Source organism: Pristis pectinata, chromosome 3 (genome assembly GCF_009764475.1).
Source record: "Pristis pectinata isolate sPriPec2 chromosome 3, sPriPec2.1.pri, whole genome shotgun sequence".
Lineage (NCBI taxonomy): Eukaryota > Metazoa > Chordata > Chondrichthyes > Rhinopristiformes > Pristidae > Pristis > Pristis pectinata.
The window spans coordinates 67884584-67907303 of record NC_067407.1 but is presented as its reverse complement, the minus strand read 5'-3'; the positions used below and the strand labels follow the sequence as shown (position 1 = coordinate 67907303).

General features: G+C 45.0%; 1 protein-coding gene across 2 annotated transcripts in view; it reads left to right on the top strand.

Moving 5' to 3' along the window:
• LOC127567879 (probable voltage-dependent R-type calcium channel subunit alpha-1E) overlaps nucleotides 1-22720 on the top strand; it is a 615955-nt gene that overhangs the window by 166446 nt on the left and 426789 nt on the right. For both annotated transcript variants that reach the window (XM_052011039.1, XM_052011041.1), the window contains exons 3-4: nucleotides 21245-21350; nucleotides 22076-22215. In XM_052011039.1, the coding sequence (XP_051866999.1) occupies nucleotides 21245-21350; nucleotides 22076-22215 (246 nt within the window). The remainder of the gene's footprint in view (nucleotides 1-21244; nucleotides 21351-22075; nucleotides 22216-22720) is intronic.

Sequence of the window (22720 nt, the reverse complement as noted above, 5' to 3'; positions counted from 1 at the left end):
AACACACCTCAAAATCCACAATGGACTACATCAAAAGGCACAAGCTGAAGGTTTTGCCCTGGTCCTCACAGTCCCCTGACCTAAACATCATCGAAAATCCGTGGATAGACCTCAAAAGAGCAGTGCATGCAAGATGGCCCAAGAATCTCTCAAAACTAGAAGCCTTTTGCAAGGAGGAATGGGTGAAAATCCCCCAAACAAGAATTGAAAGACTCTTAGCTGGCTGCAGGAAGTGTTTACAAGCTGTGATACTTGCCAAAGGGGGTGTTACTAAGTACTAACTATGCAGGGTGCCCAAACTTTTGCTTCAGGCCCTTTTCCTTTTTTGTTATTTTGAAACTGTAAAAGATGGAAATAAAGTAATCTTGCTTAAAATATTAAAGAAATGTGCCATCTTTAACTTTATGCCTTTTGGAAATCAGGTCATCTTTTACTCGCTTAGCTATTCACATTAACAAAGTTTGACGAGGGGTGTCCAAAATTTTGCATGCCACTGTATGTATGCCTGAGTTAGTTCCACCATACAATGGGGTCTGCCGCTGGAGTTTTGGAAAATGTCTCTGGAGTGCGTGATATAAATCATCTTTTGTCACTGGGTGGAGTGCTGCAATACAAGGGGTTATGTTTCTGGAGTGAGTGCTATAGCACCAAGGTTGTCTGTGGAGGGAGTTGTAAAAATACAAGTGTCTGTACCTTTGGAGGAAGTGCTATAACACACTGATTAGTGTAACGCACTGATTTGTACAATATAATGGGCTGTATGTCAGTGGGGAATGCGAGAATACAAGGGGGGTGTGTCTTTGGAGGGAAAATTGGAAAACACATTTTGTTCTTTTCAGCACAATACACGCCCTTTGGCCCACAATGTTGTGCCAAACTTTAAACCTCACCTAAGACTATCTAACCCCTTCCTCCCACGTATCCCTCTATTAAATTCCTCCATATGCTTATCTAGCAATTTCTTGAATTTGACCAATGTACCTGCCTCCACCACCGCCCCAGGCAGCGCATTCCACATCCCAACCACTCTCTGGGTAAAAAAACCTCCCTCTGATATCTCCCTTGAACTTCCCACCCATTACTTTAAAGCCATGCCCTCTTGTATTCAACATTGATGCCCTGGGAAAGAAGCGCTGGCTGCCTACTCTATCTATTCCTCTTAATATTTTGTATACCTCTATCATGACTCCCCTCATCCTCCTTCTCCCCAAAGAGTAAAGCCCTAGCTCCCTTAGTCTCTCCATATAATGCATACTCTCTAAACCAGGCAGCATCCTGGTAAATCTCCTCTGCACCTTTTCCAACGCTTCCATATCCTTCCTATAATGAGGCGACCAGAACTAGACAGAGTACTCAAAGTGTGGCCTAACCAGAATTTTGTAGAGCTGCATCATTACCTCGCAGCTCTTAAACTGGATCCCACGACTTATGAATGCTAACATCCCATAAGCTTTATTAACTACCTGATCCACCTGTGAGGCAACTTTCAGTGATCTGTGGATATGAACCCCCAGATCCCTCTGCTCCTCCACACTACCCAGAATCCTGCCATTAACCCTGTACTCTGCCTTGGAGTTTGTCCTTCCAAAGTGTACTACCTCACGCTTCTCCGGATTGAACTACATCTGCCACTTGTCAGCCCAGCTCTGCATCCTATCAATGTCCCTCTGTAAGCTTCGACAGCCCTCCACACTATCCACAACACCACCGACCTTTGTGTCATCTGCAAACTTCACAACCCACCCTTCTACCCCCTCATCCAAGTCATTAATAAATATCACGAAAAGTAGAGGTCCCAGAAATCACCACTAGTCACCACTAGTCACAGCCCTCCAATCTGAGTGCACTCCCTCCACCACAACCCTCTTCTTTCTACAGGCAAGCCAATTTTGAATCCACATGGCCAAGCCTCCCTGGATCCCTTGGCCTCTGATCTTCTGAAGAAGCCTACCATGTGGAACCTTGTCAAATGCCTTACTAAAATCCATGTAGACCACATCCACTGCACTACCCTCATCAATCTTCCTGGTCACCTCCTCAAAGAACCCTATCAGGCTTGAGAGGCAAGATCTTCGCTTCACAAAGCCATGCTGGCTGTCCCTAATCAGTGTATGTTTCTCCAAATAGTCATAGATCCTATCTCTTTGAATCCTTTCCAACAGCTTACCCACCACAGACGTAAGCCTCACTGGTCTGTAATTCCCTGGACTATCCCTACTACCTTTTTTGAATAAGGGGACAACATTCACCACCCTCCAATCCTCTGGTACCATCCCCGTTGACAACGAGGGCTCAAAGATCCTAACCAATGATTCAGCAATGTCCTCCCTCGCCTCACGAAGCAGCCTGGGGAATATTCTGTCAGGCTCCGGGTACTTAGAAACCATAGAAACCATAGAAAAACTACAGCACAGAAAACAGGTCATTCGGCCCTTCTAGTCTGTGCCGAAACATTATTCGGCTAGTCCCATTTACCTGCCTCCAGCCCATACCCCTCCAGACCTCTCTCGTCCATGTATCTATCCAATTTACCCGCATTTCCCACATCAGATGGCAGCCCATTCCACAATCCCACCACTCTTTGAGTGAAGAAGTTCCCTCTAATGTTCCCCCTAAACCTTTCCCCTTCCACCCTAAAGCCATGTCCTCTCGTACTTATCTCTCTTAATCTAGGTGGAAAGAGCCTACTTGCATTAACCCTGTCTATGCCCCTCATCATTTTATAAACCTCTATCATATCTCCCCTCATTCTTCTCCACTCCAAGGAATAAAGTCCTAACATGCTCAATCTTTCCTTATAACTCAACTCCTGAAGACCCGGCAACATTCTTGTAAATCTCCTCTGCACTCTTTCAATCTTACTGACATCCTTCCTGTAGTTCGGCGACCAGAACTGCACACAATATTCTAAATTTGGTCTCACCAATGATTTATACAACCTCACCAAAACATTCCAACTCCTACACTCAATACTTTGATTTATAAATGCCAAGATGCCTAAAGCCTTTCTTACAACCCTGTCTACCTGTGACTCTACTTTCAAGGAATTATGTATCTGAACTCCCAGATCCCTTTGTTCCTCCGCACTCCTCAGTGCCCTACCATTTACTGTGTATGTCCTCCCTTGATTTGTCCTTCCAAAATGCAACACCTCACACTTGTCTGCATTAAATTCCAATCTGTCCTAATATTTTCTAACAACTCCAACACATATCTCTCAATATCTGCATACTCTAGAACATTACCCTCACCTACACTGTTCTCAGCATCATCAAGACCCCTCTCCTTGGTGAATACTGAAGAGAAGTATTCATTGAGAACCTCACCCACCTCCACAGCTTCCAGGCACATCCTCCCACCTTTGCCTTTAATCGGACCTACCTTTACCCAAGCCATCCTTCTGCTCCTTATGTACGAGAAAAAAGCTTTGGGATTCTCCTTAACCCTACTCGCCAAAGCCTTTTCATGTCCCCTTCTCGCTCTCCTCAGCCCTTTCTTAAGCTCCTTCCTTGTTACTCTATATTCCTCATGAGCCCTGTCCGATCCTTGCTGCTTACACCTTATGTATGCTGCCCTCTTCTTCCCAACTAGTTGTTCCACCTCTCTCGTCACCCACGGTTCCTTCACCCTACCATTCCTTCTCTGCCTCACTGGGACAAAACTATCCCTAACATCCTGCAAAAGATCCCTGAACATTGCCCACATCTCCATAGGTCATTTCCCTTCAAAAATGTCACCCCAATTTACACTCCCAAGTTCTCGCCTTATAGCCTCATAATTCTCCTTCCCCCAATTAAATATCTTCCCGTCCTCTTTGCTCCTATCCCTGTCCATGACAATTCTAAAGGTTATGGAGCAATGGTCACTGTCCCCCAAATGCTCACCCACTGGTAGATCTGTCACCTGACCCAGTTCATTACCTAAAACTAGATCTAATATGGCATTCCCTCTAGTCGGCCTGTCAACATACTGTGCCAGGAACCCATCCTGGACACACTTAACAAACTGCGCCCCATCTAAACCTTTGGCACTAAGTAGGTGCCAATCAATATTTGGATAGTTGAAGTCTCTCATTATAATAACCCTGTTATTTTCACATCTCTCCAAAATCTGCCTCCCAATCTGCTCCTCAGTATCCCTACTGCTACCAGGCGGCCTATAGAATACTCCCAGGAGGGTAACTAACCCTTTCTTATTCCTAATTTCCACCCATATTGACTCTAGAGAGGATCCTGCTACATTATCCACCCTTTCTGCAGCTGTAATAGTATCCCTGACCAGTAACGTCAGCCCTCCTCCTCTTCTCCCCCTCCCCCCATCCCTTTTAAAACACTGAAATCCAGGAATATTTGGGGTCCATTCCTGCCCTGGTGACAGCCAAGTCTCTGCAAGAGCCACAACATCATAGTTCCACATATTTATCCAAGCTCTTAGTTCACCTCCCTTATTCCTGATACTTCTTGCACTTTAGCTCATCCACCTTTCTACTTTTGTACCCTGTACTCTGTTTCTCCTTCCTCAAAGCCTCGCTACATGTTAGATCTGACTTTACTTCTTCCACTGACCTACCCCTCCAATTCCCGTCCCCCTTGCAAACTAGTTTAAACCCTCCCGAACCACCCTAGCAAACCTGCCTGCAAGGATATTGGCCTCCCTCAGGTTCAGGTGTAACCCATTCACTCTGTACAGGTCCCACCTTGCCCAGAAGAGATCCCAATGATCCAGAAATCTAAAACCTTGCCCCCTGCACCAACTCTTCAGCCACACATTCATCAGCCATGTCCTCCTATTCTTACCTTCATTATCACGTGGCACTAGTTACCCTTGAGGTCCTGTTCTTCAGCCTTCTGCCTACCTCTCTAAACTCGTTCTGCAGGACCTCATCCCTCTTTCTACCTATGTCGTTGGTACCAACATGTACCATGACTTCTGGCTGCTTTCCCTCCCACTCAAGAATTCTGTGGACCTGATCAGAGACATCCTGGACCCTGGCACCTGGGAGGCAACATACCATCCGGGATTCTCGCTCATGTCCACAGAACCTTCTGTCTGTTCCCCTGACTATTGAGTCCCCTATCACTATTCCCCTTCTCTTCTTCTCCCTTCCTTTCTGAGCAGCATGACCAGTCCCAGTGCCAGAGAGCTGGCTTCTGCTGCTTGATCCCTGTAGGTCATCCCCCTCAACAGCATCCAAAGCGGAATACCTGCTTGTTGAGGGGAAAAGCCTTCGGGGTCCTCTGCACTGTCTTCCTGTTCCCCTTCTTCTCTCCCCTGACAGTGACCCATCTCTCTGCCTCCTGGACCCTAGAAGTACCTGCTCTAAGGTGGGGGTGACTGCCTCCCGATGCACAGCATCTACATAACTCTCTCCCTCCCTGATGATCTGCAATGTTTGAAGCTGCGACTACAGCTCATCAATTCTGAGCTGAAGTTCCTCCAGCCTCGAGCACTTACTGCAGATGTGGTCACTGTGCACCATAACAGGGTCCACTATCTCCCACATCATACAGCTGCAGCACATCGCCATGCCCTCCATCTGAATTAGTTTTTTTTCCTACCTAGCTGTAGTCTACTTAAAAATTTATAATGATAACAATAAACCTTGCCCTTACCAGTTATTCACCAGTGTTGTTGCAGATGGCCTCCGCCTCTTGATGCCGAAGAGAATGCTAGATAAGTGGATCCCGCCTAAGCCCGTTGAACCAAAGCCCAATCACCCTGCTACCCCTCACTCTGCTGCCCACTCCAACACTGCCCACTGGATATGGTGGTCTTTTTAAACTGTTCGTGCGCTACCCGCTTACGTCACACGCCTGCACAGTCTTGCCTCACTATTCCCAAATAGAGAAAAAACACTTAGCTGCTCCGAAGTCCAAAGTTTGCTGAAACGACCTGAAAATCTCTCGAGAGGGTGTTCTGTAATACAAATGTATGTACCTCTGGAGGGTGTGCAATAAAATGCAGTTATGTGTGCCAAGAGAGAGTTCTGTAATACAAGGGTATGTGTCTCAATAGAATGCTTTAATACAATGTTTTGTGTCCCTGGAAAAAATGGTGTAACACAATAGTTTGTGTGCCTGGGGGAATTGCTGCAAAACAAGGGTGTGTGGTGTCTTTGGAGGGATTACCAGAATACATATATCTCTCCAGAGAGTCATGGAGTTGTATACCATGGAAAAAGGCCCTTCGGCCCAACTCATCTGTGCCAACCAAGTTGTCTACCTGAGTTGGTCCCATTTGCCTTCATTTGGCCCATATCCTTCTAACCCTTTCCTATCCATGTACCTGTCCAAATGTCTTTTAAATGTAATTGTACCAGCCTCTACCACTTTTGGCAGTTCATTCCATATACCCACCACCTTCTGATTGGAAAAAGTTCCCCCTCAGATCATCTTTAAATCTTTCCCCTCTCACTTTAAATCTTTGCCTTATAGTTTTGGATTCCCCTATCCTGGGGAAAAGACTTTGGCCGTCCACCTTATCCACACCTCTCACTGATTTTATAAACCTCTATAAGGTCACCCCTCAGCCTCAAACCCCAGGGAAAAACATCCCAACCTATCCAGTCTCTCTTTATAACCCAAGTCCTGCAATAACTTCCTCATAGATCTTTTCTGCACCCTCTGTAATTTAATGACATCCTTCCTATAGCAGGGCAACCAAACTGTATGCAATATTCCAAATGTGGCCTTACCAATGACTTTTACAATTGTAAAATGACATCCCAACTCCAGTGCTCAATATTCTGATGAATGAAGGCAAGTGTGCCAAACACCTTCTTCACCACCCTGTCTATCTGGTTGCCAGTTTCAAGGAACTATGTACCTGCACCCTTGGGTCTCTCTGTTCCACAACACTCTCCAGGGCACTACCATTTACTGTGTAGGGTGTGAGTCTCTTATTGAAATACAAGGTTATGTGTCCCTGGGGACAGTGGTACTTTGCAAAGATGTGCCTCTCTGCAGTACTGTAATAACAAGTATATTCTGTAATTGAAGTGTGTGAGTCTCTGGTGGGAATGCTGAAATGCAACTGGATGCATCCCTGGAGAGAGTGCATTAACACTAATGCATCTGTCACTTGTGGAAGTGCTGTAATTGAAGGGAATGCAGAGAGTTATATTATAACTGTATACCTCTCTGGTAGGGGAGCTATAATACTGGAGCTGACGCAGAGCTGTCATACAAGGGTATATGCCTTTCAAACTTGTGAGGCTGTTGTAATATATGGAGTATTATAGTACAAAATTATGTGCCTCTGGAGGGAATACTCTAATACAATATTATGGCAGACTATTGAACACCCATTTTCTGAGGGCAAGGTAAATTGGTAATTGGTTCACAACAGTCACATGTATCAAGGAACAGTGAAAAACTTTGTTTTGCATGCCGTTCATACAGATTATTTCATCACATCAGTGCATTGGGTAGTACAGGGGAAAACAATAACAGAAGGCAGAATATAGTGTTACAGTTACAGAGGAGCAGGTGAGGAAACATTCAGTGGGATGGAGAGGGAGAGATGCTTGGAGCAGAGGATGGAGGAGGGAGCTAAGTGATAGGGTGTGAGAGAGGTCAGTGGAGAGTAAGGGTGTGGTGGTGCACAGGTACTCCAGGGAGGGTGAAGTGAGGGGCTTAGAGGAAACTGAGGGAGAGGAGATTTGGGGATGGTGGTGGTGAGGGTGGTCGTTGGTAAATGAGAAGATCACAGAGTTAGACAGCATGGGAACAGGCCCTTCAGCCCAGAATCAGGTTTATTATCACTGACATATGTCGTGAAATTTGTTGTTTTGAGGCAGCAGTACAGTGCAAGACCTAAAGACATGAAAATTACTATAAGTTACAAAAATAAATAGTGCAAAAGAGGAATAATGAGGTAGTGCTCATGGACTGTTCAGAAATCTGACTGGAGGAGAAGAAGTTGTTCCTGAAATGTTAAGTGTGGGTCTTCAGGCTCCTGTACCTCCTCCCAGATGGTAGTAACGTGAAGAGGCATGTCCTGGGTGGTGAGGATCCTTAATGATGGATGCTGCCTTCTTGAGGCACCGCCTCTTGATGTCCTCTGGCGGGTAGGGTTGTGCCCATGATGGAGCTGGCTGAGTCCACAACCCTCTGCACCCTCTTGATCCTGCACATTGGAGACTCCATACCAGGCAGTGATGCAACCAGTCAGAATGCTCTCCAGCATACATCTGTAGAAACTTGCAAGAGTCTTTGGTGACATACCAAATCTCCTCAAACTCCTAATGAAGTAGAGCCACTGGCATGTCGCCTTTGTGGTTGCATCAATATGTTGGGCTCAGATAGATCCTCTGAGATGTTGACACCCAAGAACTTGAAGCTGCTCACTCTTTCCACCACTGACCCCTCAATGAAGACTGGTGTTTGTTCTCCCGACTTCCCCTTCCTGAAGTCCACAATCAGTTCCTTGGTCTTCAGTTCGTTGGTCTTACTGACGTTGAGTGTGAGGTTGTTGCAATTGTTGGGATGGTACCAGAGGATTGGAGGGTGGCGAATGTTGTCCCCTTATTCAAAGAAGGTAGTAGGGATAGTCCAGGGAATTACAGACCAATGAGCCTTACGTCTGTGGTGGGCAATCTACTAGAAAGGATTCTAAGAGATAGGATCTATGATAATTTAGAGAATTAGGGATAGCCAGCATGGATTTGTGAAGGGAAGATCTTGCCTCACAAACCTGATAGGGTTCTTTGAGGAGGTGACCAGAAAGGTTGATAAGGGTAGTGCAGTAGATGTGGTCTACATGGATTTTAGTAAGGTGTTTGTCAAGGTTCCACATGGTAGGCTGCTTCAGAAGGTCAGAGGCTAAGGGATCCAGGGAGGCTTGGCCATGTGGATTCAGAATTGGCTTGCCTGTAGAAAGCAGAGGGTTGTGGTGGAGGGAGTGCACTCAGATTGGAGGGCTGTGACTAGTGGTGTCCCACAGGGATCGGTTCTGGGACCTCTACTTTTTGTGATATTTGTAGATGACTTAGATGAGGGGGTTAGCAGATGATACAAAGATTGGTGGTGTTGTGGATAGTGTGGAGGGCTGTCGAAGCTTACAGAGGGATATTGATAGGATGCAGAGCTGGGCTGACAAGTGGCAGATGGAGTTCAATCCAGAGAAGTGTGAGGTGGTACACTTTGGAAGGACAAACTCCAAGGCAGAATACAAGGTAAATGGCAGGACTCTGGGCAGTGTAGAGGAGCAGAGGGATCTGGGGGTTCATATCTACGGATCATTGAAAGTTGCCTCACTGGTGGATAGGATAGTTAAGAAAGCTTATGGGATGCTAGCTTTCATAAGTCATAGGATCGAGTTTAAGAGCTGCAAAGTAATGATGCAGCTTTACAAAACTCTGGTTAGACCACACTTGGAGTACTGTGTCCAGTTCTGGTCGCCTCATTATGGGAAGGATGTGGAGGCATTGGAAAGGGTGCAGAGGAGATTTACCAGGATGCTGCCTGGATTAGAGAGTATGGATTATGAGGAGAGACTAAAGGAGCTAGGGCTTTAATCATTGGAGAGAATGAGAATGAGGATGAGGGGAGACATGATAGAGGTATACAAAATATTAAGAGGAATAGATAGAGTGGACAGCCAGCGCCTCTTTCCCAGGGTACCAATGCTTAATACAAGAGGGCATGGCTTTAAGGTAATGGGTGGGAAGTTAAGGGAGACGTCAGAGGGAGGTTTTTCACCCAGAGAGTGGTTGGTGCATGGAACGCGCTGCCTGTGGTGGTGCTGGAGGCTGATACGTTGGTCAAATTCAAGAGATTGCTTGATAAGCATTAGGAGGAATTTAAAATAGAGGGATATGTGGGAGGAAGGGGTTAGATAGTCTTTGGAGTGGTTTGAAGGTCAGCACAACATGGTGGGCCAAAGGGCCTGTATTGTGCTGTATTGTTCTATGGTTCTAAGGTAACTCCACTCAACCAGCCGATCTTTCTCACTCCTGTACACCTCATCGCCATCTGAAATTCTGCCAACAACAGTGGTGTCATTGGTGAATTTATAGATGGCGTCTGAGCTATGCCTAGCCACACAGTCATGAGTGTAGAGAGAGTAGAGCAGTGGGCTAAGCACACATCCTTGAGGTGCGACTGTGTTGATTGTCAGTGAGAAGGAGATGTTACTACCGATCTGCACTGACTGTAGGGAAGTTTAGGATCTGGTTGCAGAGGGAGGTACAGAGGCCCAGGATTTGAAGCTTGGTGATTGGTACTGAGGGGATGATGGTCGATCTTGTCTGTGCTGACCAAGCTGCCTACCTGACCTAGCATCTGCGCCTGAGCCCATGCATCTTTTGTGTGTGTTTGGGGGTGTGTGTGTGAGTGAGGGTCACAGAGTTGTATGGCATTAAACAGGCCCTTCAGCCCAACTTGTCCATGCTGACCAAGTTGTCTACCTGACCCAGCAACTGTGCCTGAGCCCACACATTTTGTGTGTGTGTGTGTTGTTGGGTCTGTATCTGTGTGAGTGCATGTCATCGAGTTGTATGGCACTAAACAGGCCCTTTGGCCCACCATGTACATGCTAACCTCTTTGCCCATCTAAACTAATGCCACTTGTCCACATTTGGACCATGTCCTTCTGTGCCTATTTAAGTTTCTGTCTAAATGCCTCTTAAACATCATTGTATCTGAATTATACTATAACTTCCATACTTGTATATTCTACATCACGGCTGGAAGGCAAGTGCTCTGTGTCTCACTGACACCCTATGTGGGGTAAATGACCCTCCAGCTCCCATTAACATGGAACCAGCATGCTACAGACATCAGAGCACATGTCCCAACACTGGAGGCTATGGATGAAGTCAAGGAAGAATTCTATTCTGACCTTGTTAAACCTCTAGCCCATTTAAGAGGGAAACACACCAAGTCATTGTTAACTCATTCACTGGAGCCTATGAGAGGTACACGCTCAAAATCCTCAAGGCATTCGCCCTCTACCAATGTGCTCCCACTGTATAATACTGCCCTCTGACCATAAGGGCCTGACAAGACCCTGTAAAACATAAATTGCTTCCCAAAGACAGACATGGATGATGAGATTCACGATCCACAAAATTCATCCATGCATCCACACAACCTTTGGAGATCTGAGAAAAATGTGTTTGAAGATCAAAAAGCCTAACAGAAAGCTGGTCCCTGTCCCCCTGCATTCTACTGAAACGTGGACAGCCTATTCCAGGCATCTGAAAGTACTGGAGAGGTACGACCAACACTTTCTCTGCAGAATTCTCCAAATCCACTGGCAGTATAAGTGAACCAACATCATGATCCTCTCCCAGGGCAACTTCCCTGCAACTGAACTCAATTGCACTTAATATCGCCATCAGGCAGGCCGTGTCATTTGTATGTCCAACACACGGTCTGCTCTGTCTGAGACAGGCAGTCTGCTCTGAGCTCCATCACAGCATGATCGAGGAAACAATGTTCTCAAACCCTCCTTGCAGAAGGGTGACATCCCCACCAAATGCCCATGCTGATGAATCCCACCTACCAGCACTAGGTCCAGAGTCTTCTGTACCTTGATGATTCAAGTACTCATCGAGGTGCTGCTTAAATGTTGTGATTGTAACTGCCTCCACCAGTCATTCATGCACTTTGTTCTTGATTCCAGCCACCCTCTGGGTCAAAGATTCCTCCTCACATCCCCCCCTAATCCACTTACCCCCTCACCCTAAACCCATGACCTCCAGTTTTAAATACCCCCACTATGGGGAAAAATTTCTTACTATCTCCCTGATCTATGCCACTCACAATTTTTGTATACTTCTGTTAGGGGCTCCTTCAGCCTCCTCTACTCCATAGTAAATAAACACAGCCTATCCAGTCTCCCAGTAAGTGAAATATTCCATCCCAGGATCATCCTGCTAAATCTCTTCTGCACCCTCTCCAGTGCTATCACATTCTTCCTATAGGGTGGTGACCAGAACTGGATATAGTAATCCAGCTGTGGCTTGACCAGTGTTTCATAAAGTTATACTGTAACCTTACATCTGTGACCCATCTAATGAAGACAAGTATCTGTGTGCCTTCTTCATCACTTTATCTGCCAGTGCTACCACCTTTGGAGACCCTTGGACTTGTGTACCAAGTTTCCAGTTCCTCTGATATTGGTATCCTATGGCATGCTGTTGGAAGACTGAAGGATAGCAAATGTTGTGCCTTTATTTAAGAAAGGCTGTAAGGATAGACCTGGTAATTATAGACCAGTTAGCCTAACATCTGTGGTAGGTAAGTTGCTGGAAAGCATTCTGAGGGATAAGATATACTTGCATTTGGAAAGGCAAGTGTTGATATGGGGTAGCTAGCATGGGCTTCGTGCATGGGAAATCTTGTCTTATGAATCTGAGTTTTTTGAAGTGACGAGGAAGGTTGCCGAGGGGAGGGTGGTAGACGTGCATGTGAATTTCAGTAGTGTTTTTGATAAGGTTCCACGTGGTTGTCTGCTCTGAAAGGTTAGATCACGTAGCATCCAAGGAGAGATAGCAAACTGGATACAAAATTGGCTGGATGGTAGGAAACGGAGGGTAGTGGTGTAAGGATGTTTCTCAGACCGATCTGTGACTAGTGGTGTGCCCCAGGTGTCAGTGCTGGACCCATGTTATTTTTCATCTATATTAACGATTTTGATGAGAATATACGAGGAATAGTTCGTAAGTTGCAGGTGACACTAAAATAGGTGGTGTCACAGATAGTGAAGAGGAGAATCAAGAATTGCAGAGGGATCTTGATCGGCTGGGTAGGTGGGCTCAGGAATGGCAAATGGAATTTAATTCAGATAAGTGCAAAGTGTTACATTTTGGGAGGACAAATCTAGGTAGGACTCCTACATTGAACAGAAGGTCCCAGAGTACTGTTATAGAACAGACGGATCTTGGACTACAGGTGTATAGTTTCCTAAAAGTGGAGTCACAGGTAGATAGGGCAGTGAAGAAGGCTTTTGGCATGCTGGCCTTCATCAGTCAGGTTATGTCACGATTGTACAAGATGTTGATGACGCTGTACTTGGAGTGTTGTGTTCAGTTTTGGTAACTGTTATAGGAAGGATGTGATTAAATTGGAAAGAGTGCAACAAGGATGTTGCCAAGACTCAAGGGACTGAGTTATAGGGAGAGATTAGACAGGCTGGGCCTTTACTCCTTGGAGTGTGGGAGACTGAGGGGTGATCTCATAGAGGTATAATAAAATCTGAGGGGCATAGAAAGGGTGAGTGGTCATTATTTTCCAGGGTTGGAGAATTGAAAATAAGAGGACATAAAGGTTAGAGGTGAAAGGCTTAATAAGAACCTGAGGGGCAACTTTTTCTAAACAGTAGGTGATAGATAAATAGAACCAGCTACCAGAGGAAGTGTTGAGGCAGGTACATTAGATACACTTAAGTATGTGGACAGGTATATGGATGACAAGAGTTTAGAGGGAAATAGGCCAAGTGCTAGGAAATGGGATTAGCTTGAATGTGCTGCCAGGGGTGGTGGTGGAGGCAAATATAACAGACATTTAAGAGGCTTTTAGATAGGCACATGAATGTGCAGAGAGTGGAGGGATATGGACATTGTGTATGTAGAAGGGGTTAGTTTAGTTGGGCATTTAATTACTAGTTTAATTAGTTTGACATGACATGATGGGCCAAAGGGTCTGTTCCTGTGCTGTACTGTTCTACGTTCTAGGTATCATCCTGTAGCTAAGACTACCCTCCTTACCATCAACAACACCACTAATATTTGTACTTTCTACAAACTTATGAATCATATCTAAATTTTTAACGTGTATAATAAGGGTCCCAGCACTGATCCCTGTGGTACACCACTGGTTACAGGCTTCCAATCACAGAAATCCTGCACCATCGCCCTCTATCAATCTCACCACCCTTATCAACATATATTTTTACTTCTTCAAAAACCTCAATCAAATAAGTCAGGCAGGATTTCCCACCCACACACCTGTGCTGAATATCCTTTATCAATCCCTGTCTTTCCAAGTGTAGATTAATCATGTGCCTCAGAAATTTTTACTGTAACTTATCACTGATGTGAGACTCACTGGCATGTAATTAGCTGACTTATATCTGTTGCTGTTCTTGAATAAACATACTATATTTCCTGTCCTCCTGTCATCAGTTACCTCGCCTGTAACCAGAGAAGATTTAAAAATCTTTGTCATTGTCCCAACAATCTACCCCCCCCCCCCCACCCCCTTGCCTCCCAGAGCAGCCTGGGATATATCTCGTCAAGCTCTGAGGATGCCTGTTCATTTTTAACGATAATATGTTCTAGAATTACACTGCCCCTCTTGAATTCCCCAACTACAATATCCTTCTCCTTTATGAATATAGATGAGAAATTTTCTTTTAATATCTCACCATCTGGCTCCACACACAGATTGCGACTTTGGTCCCTAATGGCCCTACTTTTTCCTTGATTTCACCCCTTGCTTTTTCCTCAGTCTTGTCCGCATGTGATATTTCATGTCCCCTCTTTGCTCACTAAATTTCTTTTATGTGTCCCCCTTACACTTTCAATTGTTCTGAAGGACCTTCCCTATTTTCAGGTCTCTCCACTTGCCATGTGTTTCCTTTTGTTTTATCCAGCCCTCAATTTTCCTTGACAAGTGTTTGCTGTAGTCCCTTTCACTTCTGTTTGTATTACAATATTACTCCTGTCTTGAGGTATTATTTGTAACATCAATGGACGAGTCTGGAAGGGTTGCAAAACATCTTTGGATGCATGTATGTGGAGTGCTAATTTAGAAATGTATCTGTGTATGAAGCCCTGATATTCAAGCATGCATGTCTCTGAACTTCAGTGTAAGAATGCAAATCTGCTTGTCCTTTCAATTAACACTTCAGTCCAACTGCACACATTCCAGTACCCTGACTGGTTGCATCATGGTCTGGTATGACAATTTGAATGTGCAGGAACATAAGAAGCTGCAGAGTGGTAGAATGAGCCCAATACGTCACTGGCACATCCTTCTCCACCATCGGTAGTATCTACGTAAGGCTCTGCTTCAAGAAGGCAACATCTATCATCAGAGATCCCCACCATCCAGGCCATGCCATCTTCTTACAACTGCCATTGGGCAGGAGGTACAGAAGCCTGAAGTCCCACACCACCAGGTTCAAGAACATCTACTTTCCCTTCACTATTTGGTTCTTGAAATGACCTGCACAGCCCTAATCACTACTTCAGTATAGCAACACTATGACCACTTTGCACTACAATGGATTTTGGGTTTTTTTTGTTCTAATTGTGTTCTTGTTTTATTTTGTATAACTTATGTTTAATTTATGTTTTTCTTGTGAATGTTATCTCCAATGCTACATGCCTGTGCTGCTGCAAGTAAGTTTTTCATTGCACCTGTGCATACATGTACTTGTGCATATGACAATAAACTCGACTTTGACTTTGAACATGTCTTTTAGGAAAGAATGCATGTCATTGACAAGGATATTATGCTTGGTGATCTCTATCATAACAGACAGAACTCTGAACAGTTGTTGGGTGTTGACTGGTGTTGGGCATGTAAACAACATGGCCTGTCCATTGTAGCTTATTAGGTATAACAAGGACTGAGGATGTTGGCCTGGATAAGGACATTGACATCGGTTTGTTTGCAATTAATTTGGGGAATTTTTCTGAGACAACATTGGTATTTCTTCAGTGCCTACTGTAAGTAGTCCAGGTTTCAGAAGCACATAGGAGAACAGTGGTCATTGGTGCCCAGTAAATCTTGAGTTTTGTATCTTCTTGAGGCAGTGCCTCATGTAGATACTACTGATGATGGAGAGAGATGTGCCCGTGATGTATTGGTCTGAGCTTTTGAATTTCAAATACCCCTTCAATCAACCAAAGACTGTGTTGGCAGTTGAAGGCAGTGATCATCATTGATATTTGTCTTCGCTGAGCTGTGGTGCCTGAGATATGACAAGTAAAGACACCTATGTTAAACTATTGTTTATTGACTACAGCTCCACCCTCAACACTAATTCTAAGCAAGTACATCTCCAAGCTCCTAGACCTGGGACTCAACACCTCCCTTTGCAACTGGATCCTTGACTTCTTGAACAGCAGCAGTAAGGATAGGCAGCAACACCTCAGCCATGATTATTTTCAACACTGGTGCCCCCACAAGGCTGCGTCCTCAGCCGCCTACTCTAATCCCTATATACTCATGACTGCGTGGCCAGATTCTGCTCTAACTATCTGCAAGTTTGCAGATGACACCACTGTTGTGGGCTGTATCTCAAATAACAATGAGTCAGAGTACAGGAAGGAGATAGAGAGCCTAGTGACATGGTGTCATGACAACAACCTTTCACTCAATGTCAGCAAAACAAAAGAGCTGGTCGTTGACTTCAGGAAGGAAGGTGGTGCACATGCTCCTGTTTACATCAACAGTGCTAAGTTTGAGAGGGTTGAGAGCTTCAAGTTCCTAGGAGTGAACATCACCAAAGGCCTGTCCTGGTCCAACCATGGCTAAGAAAGCTCACCAGTGCTTCTACTTTCTGAGGAGGGTAAAAAAATTTGACATGTCCCCTTTGACTCTCACTAATTTTTATCGAAGCACCATAGAAAGCATCCTATCCAGATGCATCACGGCTTGGTATGGAAACTGCTCTGCCCATGACTGCAAGAAGCTTCAGAGAGTGGACACAGTTCAGCACATCATGGAAACCAGCTTCCTCTCCATAGACTCTGTCTACACTTCCCGCTGTCTTAGTAAAGCAGCCAACGTAATCAGAGACCTCACCCAGCCTGGACATTCTCTCTTCTCCACCCTCCCATCGGGCAGAAGATACAAAAGCCTGAAAGCACGTACCACCAGGCTCAAGGACAGCTTCTATCCCCCAGTTATAAGACAATTGAACGGTTCCCTAGTACAATAAGATGGACTCTTGACCTCACAATCTACCTTGTTATGACCTTGCACCTTATTGACTACCTGCACTGCACTTTATCTGTAACTGTAACACTTCATTCTGCATTCTGTATTGTTTTACCTTGTACTACCTCGACACACTACTGTAATGAATTGATCTGTATGAACGGTACGCAAGACAAGTTTTTCACTGTACCTCAGTACATGTGACAATAATAAACCAATTTACCAAGTAGTCTTCATTTCCCACAGTCTTGCTGAAAATCTTTATTGTCAGAGGGCAGTGTGGTGTGGCATCTGAGGTCTTGTGGATTTTAGTGTAAGGCCTCCTCTTTAGCAAAACTGCCATTGAGCTGGAAAGAGTGCAGAGGAGATTTACGAGGATGTTGCCGGGACTTGAGGGACTGGAGAGGGAAGTTGAGCAGCTTGGGACTTTTTTCATTGGAGCATTGGAGAATGAGGAGTGCTCTTTTTGAGGTGCATAAAATGATGAGGCGCATGGATAGGGTGAATGCACACAGTCTTTTTCCCAGGGTTGGGGAATCAAGAACTGGAGCGCATAGGTTCAAGGTGAGAGGGGAGAGATCTAACAGGAACCTGAGGGGCAACTTTTTCACCCAGAGGGTGGTCAGTATATGGAATGAGCTGCCAGTGGAAGTGATTGAAGCAGATACATTAAAAATGTTTAAAAGGTGCATGGATAGGAAAGGTTTAGAGGGATATGGGCCAAACGCAAGCAAATGGGACTAGCTTAGGTGGGAATCTTGGTCAGCATGGAACAGTTGGGCCAACGTACCTGTTTCTGTGCTGTTTGATTCTGTGACTCTATGACTCTCATTTGCTTCAGCAAATGTCGTTATGTTATCAATATCGTTAGGTTATTTTTTTTGTTTATTGTGTTATGTAAGCTGTGTATAATTTATGTTAATTTAAGTTTGTCATATTTGTAATGTACTGTGTTACTGCTGCAAAAAGCTAATTTTCATGGCATTTATGCCTTGTGTATGTTTGCCCATGACAATAAACTTGAACTTAAATGTGAAGATGGCTTGGAGATTGGTACCTGAAGGTGCAAAAACCCAAGTGTAATCTGAATACTAAGTTTGAGTAACCATGGCTAAGTGTAGTCACCTCAGGTCGAACAGCTTCCCACTAATTCTGAAGATTAACCCCACACTTGAAACCTCTCTGAAGAAATGCAACATCTCCACTGACCCCTGGGAATCTCTAACCCTTGATCATTCAAAGTAGAAAAGGAGCATTTAGGATGTTGAGAACCTCAAACCCACTCCTCTGGAGTGGCAGAAAGTGCAGGCCACCTCACAAACTGCCCACTTGTCCTGTTGCTCATCCCTCTGGCATATCAGTGGACCAGCCTGCAGTTCCAATATTGGCCTCTTTAGGAGTAGAAGTAAGTCATCCTCAATCCTGAAGCCTGTGGATATGTATCCAGAAGGAGTGCAATATTCATAATAGTAAACGTGTGGAGCAAGAGCTAAAATATTGGCATAGGGTTCTTCATATGAGGTGTTCTATAACAAGTTACATATCTCTGAAGGAACTGCTGTAGTTAGTGTATTGTCAGCTCTGGAAAGAACGCGGTAATATGTGGTACACATACAAGATGTCCTCTGCAATCAATGCTATACCAAGAGGCTGCATGCATTATACTTTGCTGAACACCCCTCTGGGCACCGACTTGTCCATTTGTGTCCCATTTGAAGTCATAGCTCATAGATTCATACAGCACAGAAACTGTCCATGCTGACCAAGATACCTGTCCCAACTAGTCCCATTTGCCAGTGGTTGGCCCATAACCTTCTAAACCTTTTCTATCCATGTACCTGTCCAAGTGCCTTTTTAAATGTTGTTAATGTACCTCCCTCAACCACTTCCTCTGGCAGTTCATTCCACATACATACTACCTCCTGTGTAAAAAAAAATTGCGCCTCAAGTTCCCATTAAATCTTTCCCCTCTCACCCTGAACCTATGCCCTTTAGTTCTTGATTCCCCAACCCTGGGAAAAGGCCTGAGTGCATTTACCCTATCCATGCCCCTTATGATTTTATACACCTCTATATGATCACCCCTCAGTCTCCTACGCCCCAAGGAATAAAGTCCTAGCCTGTCCAACCTCTCCCTATAACTCAGTCCCTCAAATCCTGGCAACATCATTGTAAATCTTTTCTATACTCTTTCCTGCTTAATAACATATTTTCTGTAGCAGGGCAACCAAAACTGAACACAATACTCCAAGGGTAGCCTCACCAGTACAACCGCACCATGACCTCCCTACTGTTGTACTCTATACTTAAACAAATTTATACTCAAATTTGTTATGTGCATTTGTAGAATATCATATTAGTCCTTTATGACTAGCAAGAATCTGGAATGTGTGGAAAACAGTGAAGAGCTGGTGCCAGTATACAAGAAACCTTGATACCCTGATGCCAGAGTGTGGGTACAACATCAACAGTCCTTCAGTCACTTGGCTCCACTTGTATAGCCAGGAACAATTGGAAAATTGTGGTCAGAACTTCCACAACTTCCTCCCTTGCATTTTATTTAAAGAGTCTGAGACATTGCATCTGGGCCAGGTAACTTGTCCTTTTTCAAAGACGCTATATCTGTGGGAAACATTCCAGAGTCATTGGCATTTTGGAAGACGGCATCCTGATTTCAGTGTACATATTCCAGCACATCAAGTTTCTCTCCGCACTGTGAGCTCATTGAAGTGGAGATGCATGTTTATGGAAAAACACTGAAAAGTGAACCTGACTCCCTAGGGAGTTTACATAGAACACAGAACAGTTCAGCACAGGAACAGGCCCTTTGGCCCATCATGTCTGCACTGAACACAATGACAAATTAACCTAATTCTCTTCTGCCTGCGCATGATCCATATCCCTCCATACCCTGCATGTTCATCTGTCTTTCTAACAGCCTCTCAAATGCCACTATCATATCTGCTTTCACCACTCCCCCTGGCAGTGTGTTCCAGGAGCCTACCACTCTCTGTGTAGAAAAAATTGCCCCACACATCTCCCTTAAATTTTCCCCCTCTCTCCTTAAATGCACGCCCTGTAGTACTTGACATTTCTGCCCTGGGAAAAAGATTCTGACTGTCTATTTATGCCTCTCATAATTTTATAAACTTCTATCAGGTCTCCCCTCAGCCTCTGCCACTCCAAAGAAAACCATGTAAGTTTGTCCAAACTCTCCTCATGATTCATGCCCTCTAATCCAGGCAGCATCCTGGTAAACATCTTCTGCACTCTTACCAAAGCCTTCACATCCTTCCTGTAATGAGGTGACCAGAACTGCACACAACACTCCCAAGTGTGGGCTAACCAAGTTTTATATAGCTGCAACGTGACTCCCTTACTCTTGTACTCAATGCGCCAACCAATGTAGGCAAGCAAGGCATACACCTTCTTTTCCACTCTATCTACTTGCGTGGCTGCTTTCAGGGAGCAATGGACTCTTGCCCCAAGGTCCCTCTGTTCATCAATGCTGTTAAGGGTCCTGCCATTTACTATACACTTTCCCCTACATTTGACCTCCCAAAGTGCAATATCTCACACAATAATTCAAGTGTTCATGTTGTGGAATGATGTACTTTTATTACATGTGCATGGGTTTCCAGAGAGACTGCTGTACTTTCTTGATTTACACTAGGTGCCTTGGCATGGAGATAAAATGCCACTTTCATCTGTGTTTAGTGTCAGATGCCACCTTGGTGGAGGAGTGGGGGCCCTATCCAGAATCAGCTGCCTGGAGGGTTGTTGTAGATTAATTGCATCTCTGAAGGGAATTCCATTGTCACATACAGAGACCTTCGGCTTCTGAGTCATCCTCAATGTGAACCAGCCAGAGCACCCAGCACCTTACTTGGAACCGAGCACAAGGAACCCACACAAACTGCAACACGAAAATTGCATGTTTTTAGTACTTGTGTATGAAACCTGCAAATTTCTGGTTTAGCACCTCCAACATTGAATCATGATAATTATCAATTAGCCCCAAACTGAACTATCAAACATTTGCTGCTTATTAGCACATTCATCTGTTTACATTCTTCCACCAAGATGTTCCCATGAAGCTGCTGGCGAACTCAATGAAGGTGGAGGGAGGTCAATAATAGGAGATGACTTCACCTGAAGGTCCTGATATGCTGAATGTAGACGGTCCGAAAAGGGATGATGTGAAGCAAGAGAGGACCAAGGAGCAGGAATCAGCCGGCACGCAATAGTTGGGATAATTTTGGCTGTGCCAAAGTTTGGGAAATGTTCCTGATGATCTCTGAGTACTTGTTGGCAATGGAATGTCTAGTTTTCTTTAACATTTAAACTCCCTTTGAATACATGATTCTGGCCACTATCATCGCCAACTGTGTTGTACTGGCTTTGGAACAGCACCTACCCAACGGAGACAAGACTCCTATGGCCAAAAGTTTGGTGAGTGTGAAGTTGTCCGTTGGGGAGTTGTTGGGGGGAGCTAGAGGAGAGGGTTGAGGAGGAAATGGAGGGTGAGGTGCCTTTGGACTTTGTGGTGGGGATGTGTGAGGTCCTAAGTAGCTGGCTGGGTGGGGGGGGGGGGGGTAAAGATCTGGGAATCTGAGGTGAGGAACTGAGGGATGGATTTGGAATTGGAAATGGAGGGCTGGATTAGAATTTGCAAATTGTGAAAAATTAAGCGGTGAGGATTCAAGGTTGAGGATCTTGGGGGAGAGGGATGGCGATGTGAGAAGGTTGAGGATCTTGGGGGAGAGGGATGGCGATGTGAGAAGGTTGAGGATCTTGGGGGAGAGGGATGGCGATGTGAGAAGGTTGAGGATCTTGGGGGAGAGGGATGGCGATGTGAGAAGGTTGAGGATCTTGGGGGAGAGGGATGGTGATGTGAGAGGCTGTGAGAAGGGAAAGAGCTGGGCATGTGGGTGAGTTTCTCAGTGAGGGGGGCGAGGAGAGGAATGGTGACAGAGACGGTGTTAGAATCTGGGAGAAACAAGATGATGGATGGGTTGCTGTGGTGGTCATTGTATGTGTTTCATTTGATGAGTTACCTTTGCATACTGATGTCTGGTTAAAGTTATTCTCCAATATAAGCTTTTCAAACAAATTCTGTTGTAATCTTTCAATCTGAAACCAATGCCATTGTCTTCTTTTATATTCCTTCCCACCAGGAACAAACTGAGCCATATTTTATTGGGATCTTTTGTTTTGAGGCTGGGATTAAAATCGTAGCTCTGGGATTTGTGTTCCACAAAGGATCGTATCTTCGAAATGGCTGGAACGTAATGGATTTCATCGTCGTCCTGAGTGGGTAAGTGATTCCAGACTCCTTGTCTTTTCAGAATGCACTGCACAGAAAATGGCCCAACAAGACCACTGGGATCCATATAAACCTTACCACTCATCTTCACCACAGACCACCAGGATGCCATTCTATTTCTGTTCCCATGCCACAGATTTCCATTGGCGTTGATTACCACATATCTATTGGACCGACAGAAACGCCTCCTTCTGTGCCCACTGCATCAAGCTGACTCATAACTTCAGAGATCTTTGTTGGGAAGTCACTCAGAGAGGTGCAGGGGGCCAGTAACCTGTGCGACTGTCAAGTCAGGTATGGGTGACCAGTCCTGAAGGGTGGTAATAAATTAAAGGCTTACCTGAAGAGATTTGCCCCTTGCCCAGAGGTCTCACAGAGTCGTCAGGGGTTCCCAGGCAGTGCTGAACTGGCATCGACAAGATGTTGTGAAAGTTGCCCAAGTTTGTCCTTCACAAAGTGCAGGACAAATCCAATCTGTTGAATTACCATAGAGTTA